A 20,049-nucleotide genomic window follows, 5' to 3' on the forward strand; every position below is an offset into this window, starting at 1 on the left:
GGAATGCATAAAAAACTTTGAAGAAAAACTCAAATATGCCCCTTCCTATTGTTAAGGTAAATGGTAAAGGAAAACAGAAATATTCTTATGGTTAGCTGAACTGACAAGTTAAACACTTCATTTTTTAGCAAGGCTCATTTCAAACAATAGCAAAAGTTTGCACTTATTGGTTAACAGATTATGTGGTTTCTTTCTGAATTGAAAAACACTGATATTGATTCAAAAACTAGAGGCAGAGTATAACAATAAGCACACAGTATAACTTGCATAAACAAAGTATGAATAGCAGCATTAACTCTGATAATATCATTTAACTACTATCTGCAACCTAGGTGCTAGATGTATGGGTAGCCCGACTATCTTTTTACCCTGGCTTTGATGAGGGTTCAATTAGACAGGTAAATCCTAGTGTTGCTTGTCAGGTATAGGGTTACAACTTTAGTTCATACTTATACTTAAAATTATCATTACAAAGGTTCTGCTATCCAGCTAAAGGACTTATCAATTAAAAATGTCCTGATTTATCTTATTTAAATAATTACATTTAATACAATATTAAAATTGCTGTCTACTAGTGAAAAATTTATTTAGGACACTGGAAGGAATGCTTTTATTAAAGTAATTAGGTTATGCAAAGTTGTACAAAAATTCTTATTTAAGATTTTTCCTCTTGTAGCACTTCACCATGCATTTGATGGTACCCATGCTCTAAAGACAATACCAACACATTTTGTTTATTTTCTCTTTTTAGACAGCCATTCAGTTAGTTGTTCTTGTGTTTTTAAGTCACACAGCATTTTCAGGGTCTTCAGAAAAGTGTGAGCAGTTACTTCCCAGGTTGTTTTTACCCAACTCATCTGATCACAAACGAACTATTGCTTATCCCATCCCTGGGGAGTATGTTCAAACTATATCTTTTAAATCTCAAACTATATTACAATCTTTGCAAATTATTTACAATACAAATAATCTGAAATATCCCTTACCTGAATACATGTAGAATATACTCATCAAACCCAATTGCAAAAGAACCCCTATAATCAAATTACAACTAAAAATTTATGTATATAAACAAAGGCTTCGTGGAAATATTTCTGTATTTGTAAAGCACAAATAACTATGCCAACAAGCCAATGTGTAAGATTGTTTTAATTTATCCAATTTATAAAAGCCCACTATATAGCATGCGACAATGTAACTCCATTCTTAATGTCTCTAGACCTCTGAATGTTTGGATATAGATGAGATAAATTCCTTCAAGGCTGAGTGGGGTTTTTGAGACCAAATCTCTCTAGTTTCAATATCCTCTCAGCTACACTACATGATCTCTTGAGTAAGTCTTTCCTAATTTTTCTGGGGAGGAAGATGTATTAGGCAGTTGCAACAACAAATGTTAACAGTGCCCCACAATTCACATTACTTAAACAAAAGTACAGCATGTTAAGTCCTTCCTGGAAGCTATGAAATTTTATTTCATTCCTTTCCAATATTACTGTGGTAGATGACACAGAATGGAAGCAAGCATCAGTTGAATTTCTGTAACTGAGATTTCCCAAAATGTTCTCATGTAAGATAGGTGGCCTCCACTTAAAGTACAAATAGAAATACATTTTTGATTTTCATAAATTGATTCATTAAGCTACCTATGATGTGCATTACTTACTGTGGGTCAACCTAAATAAACAAACAAACCCAAAGATAATTATTCAATTTTCATTTGAACAGTGTAAAGAATCCAAATGTAAATCAAATATTTCATTGATTACACTATTCTCATGAAGTCTCAGGCACAATCCATACCATATTATGTGCAGCCTAAATACATGTAATAAATAACTTCATACTCAGCCCAATCTACCCTGAGTCAATTTCAATTCCCTATTATAATTTGTTGCCTTTGTATTTATTTTCTAGGTTCTAAAACTCTCAGGGTAGGAATCTATTCACATTCTTTGACAAGTGTGATTTTATTTATATTTCTAATAGAAACATAAATAAAAAGTAATATTTCCAAGGAAGACTGTATAGCAAAATATCTAATTTTATACCACTGAAAGCATCTTCGAGTTCCTAAATCCTAGAACCTATTTTAAATTCTAACCTACAACATAAGACTCATTAAAAAACTATATGCTTTTTTTTTCACTCTTATTTTCCTGCTCTTCATTCATATCCATAATTCTCCCTACTCTGGGGAAAAAAAGTTATTTACACAAACAGGGAAAATTGTGTTACCTTAAGCGCACGTTAGTTTAAGTGATCAACCACCAGTCGAAAGCCACTACTTTACAGAGTCCCAAACTCAGCCCTCCTCTCTTATTACCTAACTCAGAACAATTGCTGATCTTACATGGTACAAGGTATTTTCATAGTATATACAATTTTTACAGTAATCTTAAACGGGAACTGAGGCAGATTTGAAAATATTTCAGATTTAACCAATTTTTTTCTAAGAGTAAATTAGCAAAATCTTAGATTGCCAACAGATTATAATAAAATGAAGTATACGTAAAATATTTCTAATTTTCTGATTAACAGTGAATAGCTGCATTTTATGACATACTATGAGCAACTTGAGTTGAAAATTGCTTCTTTAGGCATAAAATAGCATAAATGATTTAATGAAGCAGCAAGTAAAGTTTAAGAAATAGCAATTAAAAGATCTACTGAAGAATTCAAAAAAATCTTCTGATTTTACCAGTGCTTATGACCCAAGAGATTGCTACTAAGTACAAAACCCCCTATTCACAGATTGCTGCATACAGCACAGAATGCTGCTTTATATCTACACACTAAACCAAGCCCAATGATTAAAAGAACTCTGTAGTTAAACTTCTCCTTATTTACTTCCAAACAGTTAAAGCAGCAGGCCTGAACTGATCAGGGTAAGAGCCCATTCTATCCTATGTAATGGATGTACCATATTTCTCAGGCAGCATACCTGCAATTAGCAACTCTCTAGCCTGCTTTTATAGTGGAAAATATCAGAATATTGGACACTTTTAAATAGCTCCCAAAATAATGGTGAGCATGCTTTCTGAATTCTCTTCCACTGTCAAAAGCTATGCTTTTCAGATAGCCAGTGCTATTTTACGTATTGGCTGGTATTAGCTGTAATGTGCTAATATATCTTGCTATTGAATTTATTGTCAAAGGAATTCTATAAAAGTAATAACTTAAAAACATTAAACATACACACACAAAATAAGATGGAGACGTCACAGGGAACACCTCAGCTTGCCAGACCATACATTTCTAATATATAAAAAGCCAATTATCTGCTTATGATAAAGATGAAGAAAATAAAAATACCATGAAAAACCTATTAAAAAAACGGTCATTTTTATGTAGTGCATATGTATTTTATGTGGTGGTGTGCCAAGGTGAAATAATGGTGAGGCAAATTGATTCAACTATTATAATATTTAAATAAAAGTTAAAGGAACTCACCACCATCCCTTTCTCTAACTCTGTGAGTATGAATGGTTTTAGCTTTATTGTGTCCAGTACTGTCACTGTATTTGTTTTCAGGACTATCGGATCGCCGCAACATTTTATTTGGCGGTGAAGGGTCTGTGGCGTCTCGCATCTTGTCATGCCGGTGATCACCACCACTGGGGTGACTCTTCGATGTGTATTTAAGAGCCTGTAAGAAACGACAAGAAGAGATTTCTAAATTGTGGGATTATACCTAGAATTTAGAATGGATGCTTTTATTATCCAGATTTTTAATGTATTATCTGACATTGAAAGTATATAAGTAGGCATATTCTAGGTTAGTATTATTTGACACACAATCTCTACACTGTATCGCAATTTCTTTTTCAAACAACTCAATTCAAAACAATTCAAAAATAGTTTGCCTTGCAGCTGTCCAAAATAATCTGTAGATCTACTTAACAAGTTATCCAGAATGTGACCCAATACTTGACTGCTTTAAAAATTTCATAGCAAGTGATTTTGGATGTTTGATTCTTATTTCTATTGAGAATGAGCTCCATCACTGATCAATGGGATCTATTCAAAATAATGCATTTAAAATTCTGATTCTTAATAAAATCAGACAGTAATCTGTATGCCATCCTCTTTAACAGAGAGTAACACATTGGAGTATATCTAGCTGTTTAAGAGAGCAAACTTCAGTAACACAAATATAATATATATTCATGATCTTTCCCTTACAACACAAACCTCTGTTTAACAAATAACTGTTCATTGCTATAGAAAAATCCTAGATGATACCGCAGTAAGATAAGAGGCATTTCATGGTGGTTTTAAGATAAGTTGTCTCTATCAAAAGCTTATTTATATAGTTTACCCAAACTACAAAAATACTTAATTTTAATCAATAAGATCTCATTTGTGAAGACAGCAGTTATATAGCTTACAAAAATGGAATTTATTCAGAGAGACTAGAGATTCAATACATTCTTGAAGACTATGAAAGCAATACAGTGTAGGTAAGTAGCAACTGCTGCACCTGTACTTTCACAGCAAAACCACTTTGTGGTGTACCAAATACAACACAGAAAGCCTTGGTTAGCAGTTCTTCATCTGAATTATTTTGGAGTATACACCTTTTGCCTAGTGGATGTTTACACAGGGTAGGCTGTCAGCCAGTACAGCCTCCAAATATTAAGAACTGCTTGATACCTGACAGTACCATAAGGGTCAAGTAATCTATTTTCATCCCATTCTTCCCATTCTCTGTTAGTGGGTTGAGTAAGAGTGGCAAGAAAAGGCAAGTACAAGCTAAAGTTGGGGCACACTCTCCTAGGAGTCTCCAACATCTGCCTGAATACCTCCACCACCCCCAATTTACAGGGTCTGTACGAATAGGGGGTTTGAAGGCCTAGAATTCCCCACGGGCTTTATTCGCTGCGCGTCAGGGGCCCAGGGCCCTTTATTGTTTTAGGGAAGAGTTGCTATAAACAGCCGCCCTCTTTAGACTCCACCGGAGCTGCCTTACCGCCATCCCACCGGATTCCTCCGGAGAAAAAAACAATGCCGTCCTCCCGCCCCGCATCGGGCCTAGGCCTCGTTTCCCTGCTCCGCCAGGCTGCCTCCTCAGGCGCGCCGCGCTCGGTGAAGGAAACCAGCCGCAGCCGCAGCCGCCCCCTCTCCCTCCTCCCCCGGCCGGCCGCGCGCGGGGCGAAGCGAAGCGAGGGGAAGGGGCGGCTCGTGCGCGGCCTGCAGCGGCGGCCGAGGCCTGCGCTCGAGTAGTTTAGCTCGCCCTCCCACACTCTAGTTTTTGCCGCCGCAGGGCCTCTCAATATGGGGACTGCGGCGGGCGAAGAAGTCGGTACCTGGTAGGGCTGCGAGTCCCCCTTGCGGTCGTGACAGCTGGAAGAGAAAAAGAGAGAGACGGACAGAAACGTAACGTTAGCGAGCGACCGTTACTGGCGGTTGGCATCGAGGGGCGGGGGGGGGAGAGCGACAGAGGCGCAGTCGGGGAGGGCGGGACGCGAAAGGGGTATTTACCCATCATTGAGTCTTTGCTGTTTCCTCGCATACATTACCATCAATGCCCGGCCTGTGTGTGAGAGACTGAGGGGACCAGGAGGGCGCGGCCGGGCCACGGGCGCCGCCGAGGGGGGAGGGGGAAGCAGCGCTCCGACCGGGGACGGGGAAGAGGAGGGGAAGGGAGGGAGGAGGGGCGGCTCAGGCAGCTCGGCTGTGAGAGGAAGCGGCGCTCACGGGCCCATCTCCTCTCCGCACCCGCGAGGAGGAGAGGCAGCGCCGCAGAACACGCACACAGAGGAGCGCGGAAGACGACGACGTCCCCGCCGCCTCCGCGGTCCGCCTTCGCTCGCCCGCCGCTGCCTCCCCCCCCTCCCTCAGCCACTGCTCCCAACACTACCGCCGTCCGATTACATCCGGGAAACTGGGACGCCACCGCCTTCGCTTAACGTCGGCTGTGGTCGGCTCTTTCCGACCAAACTCCTCCCCTTTGATTTTTTTTTTAATAACAACCTCCTTCCTCTTTCTTAGGCCTAGGCCCCGCCTACCTCCACTCCAGATTCTGAGAGCCTCTCTTTCGAAAGGCATCGGCCGTTTCCGTTCAATGCCGGAAATCCCCTGTCGTGAAAGGTAAAGCCTGCGCGCTCGCTCCCTCGGTTCCCGACTCAGAGACCGCGCCTTCGGAACACATCGGCGATTTCCGTCAGGCCGACAGCCCTCGCTTTGAGGCGACGTCGGTATTCCCCGACGCTGCGTGTTTCCCGCCGGGCCTCCGTATCCGCTGATGCTTCGGTTGTTTCCGTAAGTGAAACGAGGATCGCGGCTCCGATCGGCAATTTTCGTGACTCTTCTAAAACCAATTCCCAAGAATGCTCCGAGAGCGGCGGGCAGTAGAGGTAGAGCAATCCCGGCCCACTGATTGGCTGAGGAAGCTTTTTCTCTCGTTCGCTCCCTAACTCAAACGCGCTGCCTTCTCTCGAGGGTAAAGGCGGCACTTACCGGGGCCAGAGACACTTGCAGCAGGGCTGAGGATGGCAAAGCAGTGACGCCTTTGGTATGAATCTGGCTTTATTTATTTTCTCGTTCGTTCTAACCCAGGACCGCTTCTCTGCGGTCGGTTCTCACCCTTTTGTAGCCTCTGCGAAAGCCGTCTGGGACGAGACTAAAACGGAGTCCGGGACGATTCATTTATGATTGTTCGCCGCCCAGAGTCACTGGCTTGAGATGGGGGGTCTATACAGATTGAATTGAAATAAACGATGCCCGCTACAGCGCAGTCCTGTTCGAAAAGTGGGTCATAACTCTGCGCGCTTTTCACTCGTTGGACTGCAGCTCATTATCCTGAGCCACCTGGATGTCTGTGCAGGTGGGAGTTGTAATCCAGCCCGTCTGGAAGGAGCCTTCGATGCACGAATATTTCAAGCATCGGCGCTCCTGAATTCCAGCGGGGCTTCTGGCCAAACGCCCATAAGGTGGCGCTGTACGCTGGCCGCCCCGCGCATAAGGGGTGGGAGTGTGGGGGGTGAACCGTGCACCTCGCTCCGAAAACTGCTGGGTCCGGCTTGCTGGGGGTTTGCTTGGGGAAAAAGCGGCGCCCCCAAAAGTTCGCGGCGCCGTCAGTTTCAGCAGGGCGCAGGCGCGGAGACGGAGTTTCCGAGCCGCGCTTGGCACCGATGCTCGCGCGAGGCCTCTCTCCCTGCCCCCGAAGTGCCCAGTGGCCAGTTCGGGAGGCGCCTCCGAAGGATCCGCCGCAGCGCCGCCCCCGAGGCTGGAAACCAGGCTGTTTTGGGAGGCCGGCGGCGTCTTCTGGGTCCAAGAGCGCGGAGGCGGCGGCTCGGCCTTGTGGGCATTTGCGGCTGACTGCAACATCGTGCCCCATGTCTGCCTTTGGCTGTCTTGGCAGAGAGGAAAAAGGGGAAAGGGTGCTTGCGGGCCCTTCCTCACTTTTGTCAGTGGCCGGAAAAGAAGAGACATGACATTTCTCATGAAGTTCTCCTGAACTTGCCAAATTGACTGCGCCTCCCAAAGCCCAACCCTTTTTTCCCCCCCCGTTTGCTTCTCCTTGCCTCAGAAATAAATAAGTCAGAAAAATAGGCAAAATTAAAAGTGGCTCCTCCGTGGCAGTTCAGTAAAAGCATGGCAAATATTAGGCTTTTATTTTAAAAGTAGCAATACCTCAAGATGTGGACAATACTTCAATACCTGAAGCTGTGGACAATACGATTCTAGCTCAGGTGAGTTGTGTAGCTCTTTAGTTTTGTTGAACTAATACTCCCAGAAACCTCAGCCAGCATGGCAATGGTGTGGGATGCTGGGAGTTGTAGTTCAATAGTGTCTGGCCATCTCAGGTTCACTGCCCATCTATTTAGAGAGCAACTGCCTCAGATGGCAGAGAGCAACATTAAGATACTGAAGAGCAGAACTGTATCTGCCACTTGGTCTGGCTTGGGTTTTTAATGCTGCCTTTCTGCAGTCAGTTGCCATGGGCAAAGCTATGACCTGATTCATCTGCTAGTCTCATTGGCTATTGTACAGGGTGTAGATGTAAGGAAAAGTGCCGTCTTTTTTGTGCTGTAGACAGCACAGCATTCTTTGGTCTTCTAGTCCAAGTAGCTGAAACGTTGGGCCAGAAGCCAGAGTACAAATTTATTTCCCATTCTATTCTTGTTTCCCTTTAGATTAGCACACTGGAGGCTAACAAACATAAACTTGTGAAGTTTATGAAACGTCAGAAGTAAAGTTCAGTTGAGTTGCTAGGAAGCATGTTTTGGATTGTAATTTTAAAGTTGTTTACCTCATGTATATCTGTAGAGATAGACTGGTGTTGTGAGGATACAGAAGCAGAGGCTTAGACCAATCTTCCATAGCAACAATAATAATTTATTAAATTTATATACCCCCCCCCCCAACTGCCAGTGACCTTGGGTAGTTTACAAATTGTTAAAAACATTTTAAAAACTTTTTAAAAAAAAAACACGAAAAATGCAAAAGCAACCCAGCCAAAGAAGCAGAAATGGCAGAGAAAACATACCCAGATGGGAACAAAGAAAAGGGGCTTCATTCGCACTCACCAAAGGCCTGGACAAAGAGCCGCATCTTCAGGGCCCTTGGAAACACCAGCGCTGTAGAGGATGGGGGCTGTTTGAATCTCGGGGAACCTATTGGCCAGCCATATCAACCACCTGGAGAGCGCTTGATGGGAAAAGATGGCTTTGAAAGACTCAGTTCCCCAGGCACTATAGGTGTGCACACTATAGGTGGGGGGAAATTGTTTAACCCCAGAACAAATCACTTTCTTTGGGACATTCTGCTGTGCTGCTTTAGACTGGCCATGAACCTTGGACTATTTTGGCTATTGGGGGTTTAAGTGAAATAAAAGCCAGGCAGTTTTAAGTAGGGTACGATGGTGTGGATCTCTCACCTCTTCCCCTCAACATCTACCAACGTGTCATGTCCTGCTGCCTCCCACCACTCAAACTTCCCAGGCCTGCCCTGCCTGGGAGTCTCAGGTTTATGGTGTATAGTTTGGTTTCAAACTAAATTTGTTTTCCAGAGATTTGAGGGCATGGTTGTATTTAATAGCCTGTATAAAGCTACAGAACGACTTAGTGACCATATTAATCTGCAGAGATGGGTGACTTCATGAAAACTCATAGGGGCTTTATGGGGCAAGAGAGCAAATAATGGGAGAAAATGTATATTTTCATTGCTTTGCCTGTTTAAATTATCTTCTATGTTAGTTTCTCTATTGCATGTCAACAAGCACTTAATTGCATTCTTTTTCTCATGCAGAATCAGTTATTTGTACACTTGTAACAGTTCAGATTGCAGACTTAAAATAATATGAATTACTAAATTAAGTTGTGGAAACATCTTGGATGTCAGACTTAAAGCAGAAATGGGATCCTTGGAAATTCCTAAACCTGATTTCATTAATCATCTTTTAGTTCTCTGGATTATTTGTCTTCACATTAAACTTATGTGTACAATGTAGGGTTGCTAAAAGATAGTTAGCAGTTTTTCTTTCCTTCCTTCCTTAAATGAATATAGGAAATTGGTGAGGATACAGCCAGTAGAAGAAAGGACACTGTCTCCCCAGGAGGGCAGAGTCCACAGGATGACCCACCAGGGAGCTGTTCTCCAGGGCTACAATAATGAACTTGTGAAGTATATGGAGGACTTATGCGTTCAGAGAGAAGAAGTAGACCAGCAAATTGGACAACTGGTAGAAGACAAGACTAAGATTCAGGATGAAATTGAGATGTTATCCAAACAACTGGAATATGTATGTAAAAGTTTGGCTTGGAAAAATGCCACACAAAAGAGGCTTGATAAAATTCTTGCTGAAACAGGACTCGCATATGAAAAGATTTTGGACAGTTCTAGAATGTTGCTGAGTGTTTTGAAAACAGAAACAGATAATTTAGACAAAATGATAGCACTGAAAAAGCAGTGCAGTGAATTACCATGAGATATTTGGACTCTAAACCAACATTAGAGTTGGCACAAAATTATATGAGAAATGCCATCTTCTGTTTTTCTATTAGTTGCTTTACTAAATGATGTTTATCCATGTGAATGGAAAGTACTTCTTAAAGTAATAAGTAGAAATAAAGCTTCTGAGAACTTGCTAAGGACAAGCTACTGAAAATTAAAGTCTTCAAATCCGAAGTTCTAGAATCTATTATTTGTTGTGCTAACAAAACCAAATAAAAAGGTGAAGCCCAAATGTTTTTATTTTAGTTAAAATAAGATGTAATTCAGGTGCTAATGCTATGAATTACTGCATTAATTCTGGAAAGTAGTTTGGGGAAGACAGTAGTTTGGGGATATCCAACCCAGTTTTTGGAAGTGAAAGCAGCATTTAGTGTATAAAGGCTTGTCGTTCCCATAGGATTGCTTTTGAGGGATGATGTGCCAGAAGTCTTCCTCAATAGTTCCCCAGGAAGAGGCAAGGTATTTAACCCTTTTATGGTCAGCCTTCCCCCACTTGTTCCCAGTAAACGTGCAGAGGTGTAAACTGAGAATGTAGAGGAAGTGGGAGAGCACCCCATTTTTCTCTTTCCACATTTGATTTATCTTACCTTTGGTGGATCACTGCTGACTTTTTGTACTATGAAAAAGAAAACCCCAAATGCTGGCTGGCTTGTAGAGAAGGGTTGGCAAAGCAGGACTGGGAAGGTAACTTTCTTAGTTTGGATAATGCAAGGCCATGTTTAGTGTGTTGTCTAAGTGTGTTCACTGTGGCCAATTAGGTTTTGTTTAGTGTGTTATGTGAACTAAGCTGTTTCTAGTTGTAAGCCATAGTTAATGGTTTACTGTAATGTGTGAATATGGTCAGTGCCTGGATGTGCAACAGTTTAATAAGTAAAACACATTTTATTTATTTGTTAGATTTATATCCTGCCTTTATTTTGTACAACTCCTACTTGGCTGGCTTTTGTGCCTAAGGGAGGACTAAAACTCACAGGCTCCCCATTTCTAGTCCAGGACTTAACCCCTACACCAGTCTGACTCTTTTGCCTTCGAAACACCAACTTACTGTAGAGATAAAATGAAGCCGTTAAATATTTATTTATTTGTTTCTCGTATTTCTTTACCACCCACCTCGTAGCAACAACTCTGGGCGGTTTACAAATGAAAATAACTTTATTTTATTTTCCATTTCTAAAACTCTGCTTACAACAAAATGCCGTAGCACATAATTAAGAATCCTGTAACGCCAATCTGAAAATGGTTGCTTGAGCTGCATTTTAGAATAATATTAAAGCATCCGAGCCTTTAGGATTTAAATCTGTCAGTTTCACTCGTATCAGCTTATAAAACGAATGTGATAATTCCAGATATTATTTGAAGGAAGGTGCAAAAGTGGTTAAGCCAAATTTGTCCATACTGTAAATACACTCTCAGAATATGCTGTTTATATAACTCTGGGGAATAAAATGTGCTTACTCAGAAGTATTCTGGTGCTCTCTTCTGGAAGTCTGGAAAAATTGGGTTAATTTATCAACAAAACAAGGTCATGTAGAAGTCGCTTCATTTGATTATAGCAGCTGTTGAACATCCCTTGAACGTCCGGAGAGGAAAGTTTCCATACAACTGCTATTCCCTCACTTCTTGAAAAAATGTTTTTTAATAGATTATGAATGTGTATTTCCCATCACAGCTCTTTTCAAAGACAAATGTTTTGATCTGTATATGTTTAATTAGCAATAGAGTGGCCAGATTCAAAAGAAGAAAGGTTATTTCAGCAGACCTAACTGGCAGCTGTTCTGAGGTCCACTTCTTGGAATGATGTCCCTGTTGTGTTAAATGAAGTCTGCTTTTAAATAGGAAGGGATTATATTGCAGTCGTGGATTTTAGAATATTACCTGAAAGTATTTCCCTTTTTTTCACAGTTCTTTTCCTTCGCGCATAAGAATGTGCATCTGTACATAGGAGATTTACATGCCACCTTTCTGGGGGAAAGAACACTCTGTGCAACTTGCAGTTAAAACAACATAGGCCCAAATAATTATAAAGTTTAAAAAAATACAATTATTGCAGGAGACAGCTGGGATCAGCTTTGGAAAGAGTTATGTACCCTTAAAAAGGTGCAGTTGCTTTAATAGTCCAAAGAGATGCTTTGTTCACAGTCCCACACATTGCGAAAGACCACTTTTTGCACAGACCAGGTACATTCCATAGCCTGGGAATAATACAGGATAAGGCTCTTTCCCCAGGCCAGATCTCAGTGAGCAGGAACATCTTCAGAAGGGCTTCTTCTATAGATCTTAATGACCAAGTAGGTTCTTATAGGGAATATAAAGATCAGTGGAAACGATTCTACATGCATGCTGCTTATACCTCCATATAGTATTGTTCCAGCTAATTGCTTTAACCGTTTTTAATGTCCATTAGTTCTGCAAGTTTTGTATGGTTTTCCTGCAACTGTATATTTTTCTATGTAATATATAAGACTATCCTAGGATTTTTTTAAAAAATAAAAATCTTCCTTAATGTGGTATCTTTTGAGACTTCCCTTAGATATATTCTATTTAAATACAAATTGACTCTAACTTTGTTTTAATAGTTAACACATTTCCCCAAGTATATGCTAATTTTTGCAAAGTTTTCTTGCTCAGGAATTAGGCTCTGTTTCTGGCTTCCGCTTGTGCAGGGGTAACATGGTGGATTATGGCACTTCAACGTAAAAGAGATGTTTTTTAAAAAAAATCCTAGTCCCAATCCATGCATTATAGAATTGCTAGGATATAAATAGCAAAGTTTAGTAGGGGAAAGTGCAATGTGCTGAAATGAATAAGACAAAATAACTTACAAGTAACCTTTAAGGCCCTTCATGGCATGGGACCAGGTTATTTGCAGGAACACCTCTGAAGGTATTTGCCCATCCCACCAGGTTGGTCAAAGCAGGCATGCTCCAGGTCCCTTCCTTTAAATGTTACCAGCTAATGAGATGGTGCCTTTTCCGTGGCAGCCCCTGCCCTGTGGAACACCCATCTGCTGGGGATCTGACAGGCATCCATCCTTTACGACCTGCCTGCAGAAGGTTGTAAAGAGATGGCTCTTCCCCCAGGCTCTGATGGGAGCCTGTGGGTGGCTTTGTTGGAGGCATCCAAGGAGGATGGCTGAGGTGCCAGTTTTTGGGGGTTTGATTTATGACTTTTATTGTTTCTTGGTATTATTGTTGTGAGCTGCCCAGAGCTGAGATGGGCAGGTAGTAAATTCTACCCAAACAGCTTCTCTAGTTTAGGTAGAATTTGAGATACTGAAAGAACTAATCATAAATCCTCTATGCAGATCAGGAAGAACTATTTTTGAAACTTTAAATTATTACACTAGAATGACCTTGAAACCTGAAGACAACATTTAGCTTGAATAATGATTCTGTCGGACATGGAGAGATTATAAATCAAACTGTTTTCCTGTCCAATATCAACCATTTTCTGAAAGAATCCAGAATGATTAAGAATTTTGGGGAATGAACAGTTCCAGTGATTCAGATTTTAATGTCCTTCTCACATTGTTTCAGTGTTTGTGCGTATGCTACAAAACAAAATGATCAGGTTGTGCAGCCCTATTTTGGGTCAAAAAGCAGGAGGTTCTGTAGGGTAGGATGAATCAAATACATAGCCCTGCTTGCTTGCCATGGCCAGAGAAGGAGATGGAAGGCCCTAAGTGTGTCTCCAGTGGGAGAGAGAGAACTATGCCATTATGGAGCAGACTGTGAGCATGTTAGGGCAGCCCTTGGCTGATCTTTAAAAAACAACCTGGGTAGTACTTGGATGGGAGACCACCAGGAAATCCTTGGATTTTAGCCACACTGGGAAGTTGAAAAAAAAAAACTTGTCAGAAAAAGGCAGTGGTAAACCATTTTCCTTTAGAACCAAGAAAACTACATGTCCATCTTCCTGAAGTCACCAGAAGTTGAGCTCCTTCCAAGGAGATCTATCTTTCTCTTACAAGGAACCGAGAGGGCTTTGCATCTTCTAGACCAGTATTTCTCAACTTTGGCCACTATAAGATGTGTGGACTTCAACTCCCAGAATTCCCTAGCCAGCATGCGAGACCTTTGGCTATCCCTAACATGCCTCTGGAATGCCCTGCTTTGCCCAATATCAATGGGACATGTACCAAAGTTATAGTGCATATTGGGAGAGGACTTCAGCAGTGTTGTTCTGGTGGATCTTTTTCTCAACTGAAGAAGCAAACAAGCTAGGGAGACAGAAAGTAGGGTCAGAAGGCGAGGTCCTCAAAAACAAGAAATCCCTGAGTCTTGTGGCCGGGATGTCCAGCTTAGCCTTGTTAGTGCTGAAAACCGCCTCCAGAGATTAAAAGTATCAGGTAATGATCACGTAATGCTGGCTGGGAATTACAACAGCTGCAACATTGAGGGGGGATCTAGGTTAGAGAATGTTGATTTATAGAACTGGAGCATTTGTGGCACTGATGCCCTGAAGGCGTCTCTCTGAGTCACTGATAAAGACATGTCCAGGATGAATCCTGTTCTGATCATAGTAGGCCGCAAAGTCCTGTTGCCTTTACCACATCTTAGCTAGTCCAGGTAGTTAACAATTGCAGGCATACATACATACCTTGTTTTAGAGTCAGTCTGGTGTAGTGGTTAAGGCATGAGGCTAAAAATGGGGAGACTGTGAGTTCTAGTCCTGCCTTAGGCACAAAGCCAGCTGGGTGACCTTGGGCCAGTCACCTTCTCTCAGCCCTTGGAAGGGGCCAATGGCAAATCACTTCTGAAAAACCTTGCCAAGAAAACTGCAGGGACTTTCCCAAGCAGTCTCTGAGAATCAGAAACGATTGTGTGTATATCTTGTAAGGAATGTGAGTTCTTGTAAAAGATCTTTTTTTTTTCTGCCCTTGCATTCTTTCCGGTGCATTTAATGTTGGGGGCTTTAACTGGACTAGCTGCTGGAGTAAAACAACCAACGTTGTTGTTTCAATGAGCCAGTGTGGTACAGTGGTTAAAGCATGGGGAGGCACAGGTTCTGGTCCACCCTCAGCCACAGAAGCTCACTGGGTGACTTTCTCCTAGCCCAACGTACCTCTCAGGGTTGTTGTTGGGAAAAACAGGAGAGAGCGCCTTGGGCTCCCATACAAAAGGGATAAATAACTAATGCAGTAAATAAACATTGAGTCTTTTTCAGGGTTTTTTTTTTCCTGTCTCTTGCAGTACATGAATTTCTGTACTTCTGCAGGCATTCCCTCAAATCTGCAGATGGAATGTGTCAGAGGTGCCAATTTAGCTCCATAAACTGCGATGCTCAGAGTCTGAACTTTGGAAATAGGAAGCAAATGAAGGGGCTGGCATTCCCTTGTATTAACAGTTACATTTATAAGAAACCAGATTTTTAAAATGATCGTAATTTCCAAAGGCTTGTCATATTTGTCTGTTATCACAAAAATAAGAGTCCTGTATTTCTTCAAGGACTTGACACATTTATTGTGGGATATAAATTCTCAGGCCCCTGAAAGCTGTTTTGTTTCGGTTTGCTTTCTGGGATACCCTGAGGACCTAGCATTCAGAGAGAGGGATGGGCAGTCAGAAGGGCAGACAGAAACAGATGCTCAAAAGCAACAAATGGTGTTCGTTCCCAAGGAAAGCCCATGGGCATTCAGAGACAACTCTCACCAAAGCCCTGCAATCTGTGACCTAAAATTACTTAGCACTCAGCCATGGTCCTGCCCTTGTCTACAGCGCACTTCTCCCTGCCTTTTGTCTTCATTTCAGAAAGCTAATATAAATATAATATATAACCTAATATAAATGGTGGGGACCTTTCGGTTGCAGATATTATTGCACAAACAAGAATCAGAGATTCTTGCAGACCCAAAATAACCAAACCAAAACTAGGAATGTCTGATCTATCTTCTGCTCAAATATGGCTTCGACGTTATTGGATGCTGTGCACCATACAAAAGCAACAGTTGACTACAAGTTGGGAAAAAAATCCAGATTTCAAAGCAGTATCTTTATTAAACCAAATTCGGTTGTACAAAATCCCCAGAAGCTTTTGAGCATCAGGGATTCTTCAATAGGCAAGTAGATTAGAAAAAAAAAGAAAGGAGGGGAGGAAGTGCAGAAGTTGATGTGGGAAATATGGTCGGTATGAGATCAGATTGTAAGAGAGTGACAGGGAACTTTGACAACACACATGAATTGGGCTTATTATTCAGGGACAGAGTCATGTTCCATTGGATTAAGGCTCTCTAGAAAGTTACTGGAAAAAAGTAAATGTGATATGCATCATCTTTCCACACAAGTAAAAAGGAATCCTGGAACATCTTCCTATTCAGGAAAATGGGGAGTATTAAGATTTTCCTTGCTGCCTATATATTCCTCTGTTGGAATAATACAATCATGGAATAAACCTATTCCTCCCCATCTATACTATAGGGATTGTTCAACTGTGGCTCAAACAGCTACTGTGCTCAAAATAAAATTCCTCTTTTGAAAACCGTTCATTCTGTTGTTGTCGTTCAGCTTGTAGAATTCCAGCACATCTGGAGGACATCAGCTTTGGGAAAACTGACAATAAGGCATCAAATCCAAAAGTTTTCAGACAACTACTGTATAAAGGAATGGTCACAATGTCATTTTTTCATAAGAGTATGATGGTGCAGAGTTTATCCAGGGCACACAGCAAACTTATTAGAATGGAAGAGGACATTGCAGCCCTTTTCAAAACATTTTGTTGCCTGAGAATACGAATCTAGGCCCTCTGGCCACTGAATCTTTGCAAGTGGCAACAGAAAACATTGTTCACTGCACCTTAGGAGAAGCTGGCCTATTTTGATAAGAGTAGGTTGGGTGACAAGGTTGACATAGTATTGCGCGCACAATTCTATGCTCTGATAAAGGGTATGTAAAGGGGGGACAGCATTCAGAATACATAACTAGAAGGCTGCATTATTTTCCTACCCCCACCCACCAATACCTACTATCTGGGGCCAGTGCTTTGCTCTGCCTAATGGTAGGGCCAACTCTGCAACCTCTTAGAAACGTGGGAACAAGGAAACCACAGAACTGTCAGAATGATTGCATGGCTCCTATGAGAACTTCTTACTCTAAGGCTGGTTCTCACATCCCAACTCAGGATGTTCACATTTTTCCAGTCTAAGAGCTACTCTTGACCTTCGAATGGCAAATACAGATTGCATTCCAAAAAGCAAAGAGTGTAGCCGAGATAAAAACTGAATTGAATGTCATTCTTTTAAATGTAAATTGATAATAGATAACATTACTATTCTCCAATCATGTATTTTAGTGTTTTCCCATCTACTGTATTAAATTTTCAGGAACAACTTTTAGAGGACTTCACAGACCATAACAAGGCTTTCAGAGATAAATATGGCCCTGGGGCTTCAGGGTGTGCATTTGTGCTATAGAGATTATTTCTTTGTTTTCTGCTTCATATGATATAATAAGCTCAGCTTTTATGGCTTAACATGTTTGAAGCGTGAATCAAACTCATGACCTATTCAGCTCAATATTAGCTAAGCCAGTGTTTCTCACCCTCAGCAACCTTAAGATGTGTGGACTTTGACTCCCAGAATTCCCCAGCCAGCCATGCTGACTGGGGGATTCTGGGAGTCGAAGTCCACACATCTTAAAGCTGCTGAGGGTGAGAAACACTGGTCTAAGCAAACTTTTCAGCTTTTCTCAGCCCAGCCTGGAGATAGCAGCAATCTTCTACCACATGCATCATCAGTTCTGCCAGTGAACTAGGATCCCTTCTTTCCCACAAATTCTGCGACTGGATTCTGTGAAAAAAGATAGACGCTATTGATCTTCTGTGAATGCTATTCATGCATGACCGAATCAGGCTGTGCTGACAGCTACATGTTTGAAATGCAACTTCAGTTAAGTCATGGTATTGCAACCACATGAGAATAAGTGCAGTTTATGCTGAAAATACGATTGTACAGAAAGGCCCTGATTACTGATACAAATACCAGTGTTTAAAAGTAGAGCCTGTTTTGTTACTGCATGATTCTTAGTGTTCTGGTATTTGTATCAGAAAGTGATGTTCCAAAAAAATCAGCCAAGGTTGTTCTGGGCTGATTTTTAGTCTGTAGATGGAAATCAGCAGTATATTACGGAGTACAGTTAACAATAAGCAATAAGCAGTATTTATTTAGGATGGGAGTAGCAACCACTCAGTGCTGATGGCTTGTTGGGCAAAATGAAGGGAGAGAGGAGGGAGACATTCTTTTCCAATTTAAACAAGAGAGGCACAACCGTAACATTTTCCCAATGAAATGAATGGATGCTTAATTAGACAGGGATGATCACTCCAGTATTGTTGCATACTGTACTGCTGCGTCAGAAGTTCATGATGACATCCTGGCCTGTCCCTTCAGAGTTGACACTTGGGTGAGGTCAGTCCATAGGCTCCAATGCTAAGCACTGCTGAAATGTACTGTTCCTTTCTTTTCCTCTTCTCATATATCAAACTAATTCCTCTGGCAGTTACTGCAGCTCAGCTCTTGCTGGCTTGCAGACGAGGATCCGAAGGAAAGAAACAGCTGCTGGAATTCCTTCTCCCAAAAAAACGAAGAGGCGGAGGAAAATCACACTGGTACCATATTGCTGGAGTTTTGCATTTTGAGTGAATGTGATCAGGAGCTGGAATTTTGTTCAATTGACTTACCAATGTTAAAATACAGAAGAAATTGTTTGGTTGTTGTTGGAAGACGTGTAGGACCAAGTTAGGGACAGATCGACATGGAGAAAACCTAGCTGTGTGGTCACTAAGTGTCAACACCAACTTGATGGCACATAATTGATCAGTCTCTTTTGGGAGGGTTTTTTTGGTACATCTTACACAATATTTTAGAGTTGATATGTGAATTGGAGCTATTATTATTATTGTTATTGTTATTATTGGACAGAATTCTTTAGATCAAACTTCAGTAAAATTCAGAGAGGCTGTTCTGTACAATATACAAAAGAGATCTGATCCAAGGGGCTACAGAACTATAGAGGAAAGAAATAAACACAACTCTGGCCATATTCATAAGCAGAATTAGATGGATGCCTCAAGTAGCTAATTCTGGATGGCATGAAAGACTGACAAATGCTTCATGATTCTAGGGAGAGACTCATAAGATATTCTGCATTATCACCATTCATCACCATCACCACCCTGAATCAATCTACTGCAGGATAAAGACCTCTTTGTTGAATGTTATGGACCATAAACTACCACACTGGTCAGAATGTATTTTGACTTCCAGTCTAGAGCTGAGAAAAAGTAACTAGCCCAAAGTCACCCAACCAGCTTCCATGCCAAAGGGAGGACTAGAACCTGGGTTTGCCTGTTCCTAGTCCAGCATCTTAGCCAATACTTCCCACTGGCTCTCTTATTCTGGCTCTCTTATTATGTCCCTCCACTCTAGCCTTCTCCAGAAAAGTTGATCTACAATTCTCAGCAGCTCCCACCAACAACATTTGTCACAAGCAATCCTAAACTTGTACACGCATAAGATGTTAAGCCCAAAGACATTTGGGTAGCCTCCATTTCGTATTTGCAAAAGCGATAGGTAAAATCTATGACAAGTTCAGTTTCTACACATTCAAAATTGTCACCACTCCGTGTACAGATGACACATTAACTTTCAGAGGAGCCTCCAATGCTGATTAACAAGTTGGGCATGATGAGGAAAAAGATGTTGGTACCTGCATTCTCATTAATATTTTCCTGTGGTTTAGTCTTTGAAAAGCAACTTTTCGTGTGATGCTGAGCCCACATGAAGATTATGTGGCAATCTATTAAAAGGTAAGGCAGACCAAAATGTAAGGCAAAAAAATCACACCCAGTGTGCAAGAAACAAAGAATAAAACTGGAATATACCCTGCAGTAGCCAGTAGGTACAAAGCTGGAGGGATCTGGAAGCAGATGAGTCTCATCTTAGCTGACAGAAACCAGACCCTTGTGGCTTACCATAGATGTTGCTTCATTATTTGTGTTTGTGTAATGCATGGTTTGGGTGATCTCTGTGGGTTATCCCATTTAAACAGCTTATAAATGGCACATGAGATAATTAGGTTTAGCTCCTGGATGAAAACA

At 41.5% G+C, this 20,049-nt stretch overlaps 2 protein-coding genes across 3 annotated transcripts in view; one reads left to right on the top strand and one right to left on the bottom strand.

Moving 5' to 3' along the window:
- The window catches only part of WAC (WW domain containing adaptor with coiled-coil), a 40,884-nt gene extending 35,059 nt beyond the window's left edge, over window positions 1-5,825 (bottom strand). The window contains exons 1-3 of the mRNA XM_063303487.1: window positions 5,482-5,825; window positions 5,307-5,343; window positions 3,451-3,646 (exon numbers count right to left, since the gene is read on the bottom strand). Coding sequence (XP_063159557.1) covers window positions 3,451-3,646; window positions 5,307-5,343; window positions 5,482-5,522 — 274 coding nt within the window. The 5' untranslated portion in view covers window positions 5,523-5,825. The remainder of the gene's footprint in view (window positions 1-3,450; window positions 3,647-5,306; window positions 5,344-5,481) is intronic.
- Window positions 5,222-10,088, top strand: LOC134497677 (microtubule nucleation factor SSNA1-like). 2 transcript variants are annotated; one of them, XM_063303492.1, is made up of 3 exons: window positions 5,222-5,381; window positions 5,992-6,090; window positions 9,511-10,088. In XM_063303492.1, exons 2-3 carry the CDS (start codon window positions 6,065-6,067, stop codon window positions 9,929-9,931), a joined length of 447 nt encoding a protein of 148 aa, XP_063159562.1. In that variant the 5' UTR covers window positions 5,222-5,381; window positions 5,992-6,064; the 3' UTR covers window positions 9,932-10,088. The 2 variants fall into 2 exon arrangements, with proteins under 2 accessions (XP_063159562.1, XP_063159563.1); XM_063303493.1 differs by having other exon boundaries at window positions 5,222-5,376.
- The last annotated feature ends 9,961 nt before the right edge of the window (window positions 10,089-20,049 follow it).

The sequence above is a fragment of the Candoia aspera genome, chromosome 4 (genome assembly GCF_035149785.1).
Source record: "Candoia aspera isolate rCanAsp1 chromosome 4, rCanAsp1.hap2, whole genome shotgun sequence".
Taxonomy (NCBI): Eukaryota; Metazoa; Chordata; class Lepidosauria; order Squamata; family Boidae; genus Candoia; species Candoia aspera.